At 27.2% G+C, this 11,319-nt stretch overlaps 2 protein-coding genes across 3 annotated transcripts in view; both read right to left on the bottom strand.

Moving 5' to 3' along the window:
• Positions 1-262: 262 nt before the first annotated feature.
• On the bottom strand, positions 263-3,592 carry LOC135958824 (nuclear envelope integral membrane protein-like). Its single transcript, XM_065509734.1, has 4 exons — positions 3,414-3,592; positions 2,845-3,355; positions 2,308-2,782; positions 263-1,174 (listed from the first exon to the last, which is right to left on the bottom strand). Exons 1-4 carry the CDS (start codon positions 3,520-3,522, stop codon positions 722-724), a joined length of 1,548 nt encoding a protein of 515 aa, XP_065365806.1. The 5' UTR covers positions 3,523-3,592; the 3' UTR covers positions 263-721.
• Positions 3,593-9,822: 6,230 nt separating this feature from the next.
• LOC135959033 (serine/threonine-protein phosphatase 2B catalytic subunit 3) overlaps positions 9,823-11,319 on the bottom strand; it is a 32,997-nt gene continuing 31,500 nt past the window's right edge. For both annotated transcript variants that reach the window (XM_065510024.1, XM_065510025.1), the window contains exon 3: positions 9,823-11,138. The gene's annotated coding sequence lies outside the window, so the exon portion shown is untranslated. The remainder of the gene's footprint in view (positions 11,139-11,319) is intronic.

The following is an 11,319-nucleotide window of genomic DNA, read 5'->3' as shown; positions in this document are numbered from 1 at the left end:
TACTTACTGTAAACTGATGCCAGATGTTATTTTAAAAAATTTGTCACTTGCAGCATTTACATAATAAGAAATGTGTATAAAAATGTTTAAAATTAATTGCACAAATAAATTTACACACATAAATACGTAAATTATAAGATGCCAGGGAAAATACAGGTTTGTGTGTTTTCACAACTTATTTTATAATAAAGTTTCTAGGCATAGATAAAAGAAATGATGCATAGTAATCGTATTGCAAAATACTATTTATGTAAAAACTATATTTGTTTTGTTTATATAACTTTATTAAGTAATTAATTCAATTATTTAATAAAAATATAGAAAAATCTTAAAATTAAAAAATTGAGATTGAGCAATATTTGTTTAATTTAAATAAACCTAAATTTATTAAATTTATTTATTCTCGAGACAATTAAATGTTTTTTTTTTAATTTTATAAGCTAACCTAAACATTGTATTGATGAAATGATTTTTAGAAATAATAATGAAATTAAAATGTTTAATTAAACATAGAACAAGAACACTAAATACAAAGTCTTATAATAATTCAATTCAATTAAAGTTTAGATACAACTGGCGGGTCATTGACACAGACAACAGAATACAAAGATAATAATAAGTAATATTTAAAAAGTAAATAGTCCAAAATATTACAAAAAAAAAAATATGTATGTATTTAAAAGCTAGTCGTTAAATTTCAATGCAAATTAGTCTTTAACATTTAACCCTCCTCACTCAATTCATGTTCATAAACTCTTGAAGATCGCGTCACCGATCTAGGAGCGCTTGAATGGCGTGCTCTTATTGTGGGAGTGATATTTCGTGGTCTTTGTTTGGCCGAATTGACAGTTGCTGATGTAGAAGCTTGACTAAGGTGATAGCGTGACGGTGTAACTCTACCCCTAAAATTGCTTTCATCTTGGTCTGGTTCATCTTCATCTTCACTTATATCGCCAACGGCATTTGAATGATGTTGTCCGTTATTATAATATTTGTCAGAACGATGCTGCTGCACTTCATTCTCTTCTTCACTGTCATTGAGGCTAATGTCGGAATCATCTAAATCATCTGAGTACTTTGACGATTCAAAATGTAAAATTTCTTCATCGCGTAAATGTGAGGCTCCCTCCACAAATGCTGCAAAACGCATTGGATCGCGTAGTTTACTCATGACCTTAAATAAAAGTATTGAAAGAGTTTTCATTATTTTATTTAATGATATAGACAAACAATTATAAACAATTTTTAAATTTAAAATTTGATAAACCTTTGAAAATTATTGAAATTGTTTATGAATAAGATCTTTAAGAATTATGAACCTTGAACATTTTCATTTAGAATAGATCTAACAATTTAAAAGTTTAATTTAGGAAAGTTAAAAAAAAATTTTAAAAAAATGAGAATTGCGATTTAAAATTATTCGAAAACTTTGTGAGTCGTCACCTAAATTAACCCTTCAAACTGTTTAAAAATTGTGAATTTATTATAAAGTACATATTGAAAACTAAACCGATTGAGAATTACTTGAAACCTGAAAATATTTGTTCAGATTAACTTGAAAATTGGATATAAAAGGGGCGAACGAAAATGTTCTATCAAAAAAATTAATTTTTGAGACCTAACTCTTCTGATTTCGATATTTGGTATATACAGGCCTGTCACATAATTCCATTCCGATCGAAAGTGGAATTAATTCGGCATTTTGCTTCTTCAGAAAAAGTAAAACGAAAATACAGAATTATTAAATATTTTATGACTTAATAAGTTACACGGAATCTGAAGAACCTAAAACGAAATCGATCGGAATAAAAACTACGGAATTGAAATCATTCCGAACAAAATGTGTGACAGGCCTGGCCTGTTATGTTTCCCATCGCGAAACAAAATTTACAGTTTTCCAAAATTCGCTTTAGTTTTTATATAGGTTCAAAGTTGAAGTGTTTTAAAAGATGCATGCAAAATATCTAAAGCTAAACTGTTAATAAATGTTCCACTATAAGTTTTAAAAATTTGAAACCGGTAAGGTTCGAAAAATCCTTCCATCCATAATGAATGCTTAACCGTAGAACGATATGGAAACTTAACTGATTCATTCAGAATAGGAATACTCAACCGATTCATTTAGAAGAGCTCATAGTTCATTTAAAATAGCTGGAAACTGTACGGAGTCATTTATAATAGCTTTAGAACCGAACCATGAAAACATAGGCGATTCATTTAGAATAGCATGAAAACTAAACTGGTTCATTTAAAATAGCATAAAAAACATAATGTAAATCTACTTTATTTGATAAAACTAAAACTCACCCTCCATTGATTACATTCCGGACTGCTGGCAAATGTGCGCAATTCACCCAGTGCCTTTGTTGTCTCTCGAACACCCTGTTCATAATATTCCTCATTGGTAAGAAAACGACGTTTGGGCGGAAATTTACGCAACCAGAAAGCTCGACCCCTGTACCACAAAGAACGTGGGAAATAATGTAAAATGATGGTTAAAATAATTATGGCAGCAGTGGCTTCTTCATAGCGACTCGAAAAATAAATCATAATCAAAGACATCAGTTGCAGCAACCATTTAATAATATTCTTGGAGCGTTTATTGGTGGGAGGACCCCAGCGGTAGCAGAAAAAGAAGGACACAATACCGGTTATGAAAATATACCAAAACACATAAGTACGATAGGTTAGAATAATAAGCTGAAGATTTTCCCACAGCATTTGTATGACATATAAACCAATAGCCCAGCCACCAACTAAAACGCCATACATCATGGTGCGTCTGTAAAATAAGAAAACACAAATTTTTATTTACATAATTGTATAAAATAAAAGGATACTTACCTTGGTATTAATTTACTTGACAACCATATTAGCAACATAAAAGAGGAACAAATACCCAATGCTACTCCTGTTATATAATAAAATACTGCATTCTTGGATAATTTTCCGGCATAATGGAAAACCAAACAACCCACTACCAATTGGATAACACGCCAAAAATCTACTCTTACTTTTTGTAAACGTATACGATATGATTCTATTGTCTCTATGCCCATACAACTGGAAGCAAATGGCGATAATTGTAAGCGTGTACGTTTTTGGCTAAATAGATTAAAACTAAATAAGGAACGATGTTCTTCATAATGCTCTTGTACTTCGGCCGGAGTAGCGCCATCATATTGTGTATAATCATCACTATCAATCTCTAGTATCAATTCCACAGTCTCAAACAGACGTCCCAGTGTCTTTTGTTCTCCTTTGTAGCAATAGGTACGCAAATCATTCTCAAAGAAACCACGATGTCTACGTATTGGTTCATAAATATGAATTTCACCAGCCTCCAAATAGGTAACTATTAAATAATATTGTGTTATATTAATTTTATAAACAAAAAATTGTTTATGACAAACCTTTGCCTCTTAAATTTCCCTGATCACTTTTGTTTTTATCAACAAGCTCTGCTGCGCTTGCCACAGCTGCAAGGCAGCAGCAAAATATCACACATTTATTTATAGCCATTGTTTAATTATTTTTTTTATTATCATTTGAACATTATTCAGAACAAAACAAAACAAATGAAGTTGCAAAAAATAATAATAATAAATTACTACCGGCTTCGATAACTTCTGTCAAATTTGTATTTTTAAGATCAAAAGCGAATTCATATATGTAAGGTGGTAGCAGTTCTACAAAAACAATAATTGGTCTTAGCAAATGTCAGAAAACAGAAATGAAAAATTAAATAAAAGTGAAAAATAAAACTTGAAATAGTTTGGATATATGAATAGTGACTGTTTAGTTAATTATATTAAAAATAAATATTTTGTTAATAATCATCGAATATGTAGATATTGAAATATAAAAACCAGTTTTGACAGCCGCCGAAACCAAACAAGCAAAAAAAAGTAACCAGCTGTTTAACTGACTCCATCTTAAATGAATTCGCCTTGGTAAATGTGATGCCACGCTTATTTGTTGTTGTAAGCAGCATTGCCATGTTTATATGCAAAAAAAAAGTAGTGCCCATAGTATTAACCCTCATGGGGCCAATGTGTTACATATGCAAATAATTTTTCTTGATAAAAATTAATCATCCTTATCGTGGTTGGCGTAAACCTCATACACCTACGACAGTTTCGTACTAGATTAAAGAAACAGTTTGCATTTTATCTTTAATCTAGTACGAAACAGTCGTAGGCGTAAGAAGTTTACGCCAACCACGATTAGGGTGAATGTTTGGCTGCAATTTTAATTTTCTTACTATTAATTATGTTGAAATTTAAGGTTTTTATATTTTTTTCTTTAAAACCTTGGTTTGCTACCGTTACTCTTAAAATACCCTTTCAGCTCGATTGCCGTTATCGCTAAGCTACCGTTACAGAAATAACTGCTACCGTTATTCTGTAAATAATTTAAAATTATGAAAATACATTGCATTTGTTTTTAAACATTTGTACAATATGAATTTATTCAAAGTATTGACCATTATTAGCTATGACCTTTTCCCATCTTTCTAGCAACATATAGATTCCAAGCCAAATAAACTGCTCATGTTTTGAGGCCAAGAACGAATCAAGTCAATATCGGATACTGTGTTCCAAAGTGAAGCGTTTCGGCAAAACTTCCCAAGCACTTCATTTTAAATACTTTTTAACAGGAATTGCAACATGTGGCCAAGTATTGTCATGATGGAGTATTACGGTTTCATGCCTGTCCGCATATTCTGGTAAATGCTCGCTTCAAACGAATCAGTTGCGTTCCCAGTGATGGTCTGGCCAGATTTCAGCAGATTATAATACAGAGAATTACCTTAGCGCCATGGATATTTAGCTTTGGTGTCGATTCGACTGGTTGCAAAGCTTCACATAGGTTATCTTACGCTTCGGTTTATCGTAATGCATTCATTTGTCATCGCAAGTAATGATTTGGTGCATAAATGATTTCCTTTTATAGCATTCAAGCAGCATTGCAGACATACAAAATCGTCTTTCAAGGTCTTTTGGCATCAATTCTTATGGTTTTGCTACTTGAGTAGCTCCCAATGATTTTGCAAGCTCATGTTGAGTTTTAGAACAATTTTCATGGATTAATGCCCCAAATTCTTGGCCTTAAAATCTTTTTGGCTGGCCTGGCCGATTTTTTCATCCGTGTCAAAATTACCACTTCTGAACCGCACAAACCATATCTCGCACATTGAAACCGAAAACACATTCACCATAAGCTTTGGTGAGCAATCGGTGTGCTTTTACGTCACTTATTTATACCCTTTCTCCTTCGTGGGAAGGGTATATATACATAAGTTTGTCATTCCGTTTGTAATTTCCACAATATAATTTTCCGACCCTAAAAAGTATATATATTCTGGATCCTTATAGATAGCGGAGTCGATTAAGCCATGTCCGCCTGCCTGTCTGTTGAAATCAACTTTCCGAAGCCCCCAAATAACTTACATACATTTTCCGGCTCGGTTGCTATTTAAAATTGGGAAAATCGGTCCACAAATGGCTGAGATATAAGGTCAAAACCAGGACCTATTTTTGACCTATATCTGGATTACTAAGTCATTAATATAGACAATATGGATATCTAATGATAGATATTTCAAAGACCTTTGCAACGACGTATATGAGGCTATATTAAGTTGAACCTACAATGGGTCAAAATCGGAAAAAATATTTTTGAACCCGAATTTTTATTTTAAAAAAATAAATTTTTCGCTATATATTAAAAAACAAAAAAAAACTTTAAAAAAACAATTCGAAAAAATTGGAAATTTGGAAAAAAAAATTTTGTTTAACTAAAAATATTTAAAATTTTTATTTTGAAGTATAAGTTGGTGAAGGGTATATAAGATTCGGCACAGCCGAATATAGCTATCCTACTTGTTTAAAATTAAAGAAGTAAAGAAAAACTTCCCGCATATGACGCTTTGTTGTCACAAAATTCGACATATTCGACGAAAAAAAATATATAAAATATAAAATGTGAAATTTAAAGAGCAAATACCGTTACTGCTAAACACCGTTACAGAATTAATCCAAATTAGATTTACTGTTACCTTTCACCATTTCGAATCTAAGGTTGACACCTTGAATAAGTAAAACTACAAAAATTGTTGTGGATTTGAAAAGGGGAATGAAAATATCGGTGTAGCTAATAATTTAAAAGTTATGAAAACGGAAGATTTACCATTCGCATTAGCAGATCCCCAGAAGAATTTGTAAAATCACTGAATCCTACAACAAACCCCCCAAAAATAAATAAAACACATTGACACACAAATATTTAGGGAAGAAAATTGTCGTAGATTATAAACGTGCATTTGTTTTATTTATTTTTTGTTTGGTTTCAATTTTTTTCTTGTTTTTTTTTATTATTTTTTATATTAAGGATAGGTACTTGTATAATGTTAAACTTAAATTTTATTAAATAACATTAATCTTGTTAATCATTTTCTTTAATTTTAATGTTTTTGTCAATTATCAGTTTTATGCTTAAATTTTTGTTTGTAATGATTAATTTTTCTTCATCTTGTTCATGATTTAGTTATCGAAATTAGCAAATAGAGACTTATTTATTAATAATAAAAAGTTGTTTATTTGTTAATTTTTACGCAAAGTTTTCATTTTATTTAAATATATTTTGTTTAGTTTATTTTTGTTTTTTTGTTTTGTTTATTTAAGAAAGATTGCATTAAAGTTTTACACCATTGAAAGGTATTTGTTGCTTATAATTAAAAAGTTTGTTTAGTTTTTTTTCATTTATTTTAATATTATTATTAAATAGAAAAAAATTAATTTTTAAATTTAATTTTTTAACTAGAGAAGAGTTTCTTTTTTTTGTTTGTTTTCTTCATTTCATTAAATTTTATGTTAAATTTATTTTATTTTCATCTTTTGGTTTTCTTGTTTAAATAATAGGTTTTAAAAAAATATTTAAAAATGTTTTTTTATAGGTTTGGGGTTGTTTTTCAATATTAATTAAATTGAGAGAAATTACAAATTTCAAGTTTTTATGTTGTTATAAATGATTTTCATAGGATTTTTATTTTAGTTTTTGCTTTTATTTCTTTTAATTAACTGAAAAATACTGTTGTAAATTGTATTTTGTTTAATTAAATAATTTTTTTCTTTATTTATAATCTGTTTATGATTTTGCTTTTTATTTGTTTAACAGATTTGTTTTTAAGAAGAAAAAAATGTAGCAATTTTTTAATGACAGTCTTGTGCAGATGTGGTTAAAGCGAAAATATGTTTGAAATTGTTTTAAATAAATATTCAAAAATACATTATTGTTTATAGTAGAAGAAATATGAAATATATAAATATTTATATTATTTACTATTGACTCATTTTTTTCGAGGTAAATAATACTTTATTGCAATTATTTATTCAAAAACAGTCATATTTTTTAAATTTTGTTTACATGTCCTCCGCCTTTGAAATATTGTTAAAAAAATGTTACTTAATTTGCTTTAAATTTTTATTGAAAACAAAAATTTTCAATGAAATCGCAAGATTGTTTTCGAACATTTATTAGTCAGGGGGCGAATTACCATGAATAGTCGATCGTATAATTTCGATATCGAAATTATAACAAATAAGAAAATTATGATAAGTTTTACTCAATATCGAATGCTCTAATAAAATCAAACATTTTTGTTATAAGATAATTTTTTCCATTTTCAATACAATTTTTTTCAGTTTTTAAAAATAAAAAAAAGTTCTTTTTAACAAAATAAATAATTTTTTAAAAAAACGATTTCATGCAAAAAACTGTTTAAAAAATCTTTATAGACTAGAGTCCGAACAAAATGTCAAAATTTGTGCGAACACCGAAACGTTTATAAAGCATGGATTATGGAAATTTAAAGAAGAAACTACTTTTGAGTATTTTTTTAAACAAACACAAACTGCGTAGTGTTTTGCTTGTCTGCAGATTCACTCAGAGTCTCTGGTGGGAATCGAACCCTCAGATTGATAGACCAGCGCACTATCATCTAGTCTATCGATAAATTAGTAGCTCATTTGTTTCGTAGACCGATTGTTGCTTTGGACTCACTTTCATCATTCTCTTCTAAAAAAACATTGAGGGTATTCATTTCAAAAAAAGGAAATTTAGACTCTGATTTTTTTACACAACAAACACAAGAAAAAAAATCCAAAAAAAAATCGTATTTTTTTCGTGGAATTTTGTTCATGTTTTTGTTGTGTAAAAATGTAAAAAAATCAGAGTGTAATTTTCCCTTATTACAAAAAGCTTTTTACGAAACTCGATATAAAGCATTTTAAACGCGAATTGAAAAATCGGGTTCCACCTAAAACAACCCACTTCCATCATTCTCTACCAAAAACGCTTTTTAAAAAAAAATATTTTTCATTTCTAAAAAGAGCTTTTTTCATGAAAAAAAAAACATTACAAAAAGCTTTTTATGAAACTCTATATAAAGTATTTTGAACATTTTAAAGGTGAATTGAAAAATCACCTTTAAACGCTTTTTCACAAAAAAAATCTTTTTTTTAGAAAAATAGAAATAAAAAAGCCTTAAAAATCGCTTAAAAAGCCTTAAAAATCGCTTATTTACAAGAATCCCCGAAATGAGCCTTTTACGAAACTCGATACTTTAAACAATAGATAAATACACATAGATCAAAAATTCCTGTCAAAGACCTAACCAGTTGTAAAAGAACCAAAGTCGTGATAATGTATTAGTAAAATATACTTGTGAAAACAAAAACAACACTCGTAAGTGTGATTATTTTAAGTAATTTTTTTGTTTCCGCTCTGTTTCTCTACGCTTTAAACCGTAGAAAAATACACATAGAGGGGAAACTACACCATTTCCAATTGTATTTCAGAAGTTTCTAATTGTATTTCAGAAATTTCCAATTGAATTTCAGAAATTTCTAATTATATTTCAGAAAATTCCAATTCAATTTCAGAAATTTCCATTTATATTTCAGAAATTTCCATTTATATTTCAGAAATTTCCAATTATATTTCAGAAATTTCTAATTATATTTCAGAATTTTCTAATTATATTTCAGAATTTTCCATTTATATTTCAGAAATTTCTAATTGTATTTCAGAAATTTCCAATTGTATTTCAGAATTTTCCAATTGTATTTCAGAAATTTCCATTTGTATTTCAGAAAATTCTAATAGCAATACCAATGGATATTTCTGAAATACAAATAGAAAATTCTGAAATACAATTGGAAAATTCTGAAATACAATTGGAAACTTTTTAAGTATAAAATAAAAATTCTGAAATACAAATGGAAATTTCTGAAATACAATTGGAAAATTCTGAAATACAATTGGAAATTTCTGAAATACAATTAGAAATTTCTGAAATATAAATGGAAAATTCTGAAATATAATTAGAAAATTCTGAAATATAATTAGAAATTTCTGAAATATAATTGGAAATTTCTGAAATATAAATGGAAATTTCTGAAATATAAATGGAAATTTCTGAAATCGAATTGGAATTTTCTGAAATATAATTAGAAATTTCTGAAATTCAATTGGAAATTTCTGAAATACAATTAGAAACTTCTGAAATACAATTGGAAATGGTGTAGAAAAAACTCAAACAAAAAAGGAAAAAGGGAAAAAACTCCCGGCGAATTTTTATTCATAATTGGGCTGATAGTGTTTTTTACTAATACATTCTCACCACATAGGTTTTTGACAACTGAGTTAGGTCTTTGACAGGAGATCATATATTTTTCGAGTGCAACATTTTAAAAATGTCAAATCAAATAAATACAAACCAAAATAATAATGAAAAAGAAAAAACATTTCTTGGAAAAATTGTTTTTTTTTAAAATTAAACAACTTTATTAATAAAATTCTTAAAAATTAAAAAAAAAAATTATTAATAATAAAATATATGTATGTATGTATAAATAAAAATAGTAGGAGCAAAAAAATAAATTCAACAAAATAACCCAATAATTTATTTAAATAAAAACAATAATAACCATAATTAAGAATACATATGATACAATTTGTTTAAGTAATTAATAAAAATTAAGTATGAATTAACTAAAGAAAAATTAACATTAAAAATTAAAAAAAGGACATTACAGCAAATTTTAAACTATTAATTTAGAGATTCTTTAAAGGGTAGATAGGTAGGTGGGGGTAGGAAGGGAGAGAAGAGGCCAAATAATTATTTCATATAATTTTATATTTAACCTTAAGCTTAATTTAAATTTGTTTGTATGTTGTTGTTTTTTTATGTTTTATTATATTTTTAATTTATTAATTATTTTATTAAAGTTTACTTTTTTAGAGCTTAACATGTTTAAATTCTTTTCTTTTTTTTGTAAAATAAAAATGACTAACAATTGTTTTAAAGTTTAAAAAAGATGGCACGTATATAAAGACCACATATGACTATGATCACTAAGTATGTTGTAGTATAAGTAGTATTTAAAAAAGTAGAGTTTTAAAGTTGATGAAGGAGTTTTTTTTCTTTGTTTAATGTTTAGAAAGGAAACAATTTACCACATGATGAAATAACTTTTATTTTAAGAAATTATGTTAGAAAACCAAAAAAAAAAATAACGAAAATTTATGGTTGATGGAATGGGTAACATGTTTTTATAGATTTTTTTTTCACTTGTTTTTTATAAATATAAAAATAACCAATAATGTTTTTTATAATTTTTTATTTTTCTTTTAAAAAAAATTTAGGTATACAATATAAAATAGTAAGAAAAGTTTTTTTTTTAGTTTTTTTTTGGTTTTATGGTTTAAAGATTAGTTAAAGCTATCTAAAAAAGTTTTGTTATAGACAGAGAGAGTGAGAGAGAAATACAGAGAGAGAGAGTTAGATAGTTAGTTTTAGGGTGAGAGAGTTTAAGAAATATGTATATTTTTATATAATTTACTTTTTTAGTTTTTTTTTTTGTTTTTAATATTTTGTTGAATTCTTATTAATTTGTTTTCATGTTTTTTATCTTGGCTAATAACTTCATAAATGTTGTAGATTTTTAATTATTCATTTCATTATGATTTTTAAAATTTCAAAAATTTTCAAAATTATGTGTTTATTTTCTTGTTAAATTTTTGATATATGCTTAAATTAAGTTTTCCTCTTTTGCTGTTCTTTTAAATTACTCCTAGAAATAGAAAAAAAAGAAAAAAATTGTTAGAGTGGTTAAGTAAAATAAATGATTAAAATTAATTTTATAAAAATGCAACCAGTAAGAAAATATTGTTAAGAATTGTACTATAAATTTTAATTTGCAACATTCGTCATCTTTAGAAACTTCTCGAAACTTCAACATATCAACAAGTATA

Source organism: Calliphora vicina, chromosome 4 (genome assembly GCF_958450345.1).
Source record: "Calliphora vicina chromosome 4, idCalVici1.1, whole genome shotgun sequence".
NCBI lineage: Eukaryota > Metazoa > Arthropoda > Insecta > Diptera > Calliphoridae > Calliphora > Calliphora vicina.
This window is presented reverse-complemented; position numbering and strand designations above follow the sequence as displayed.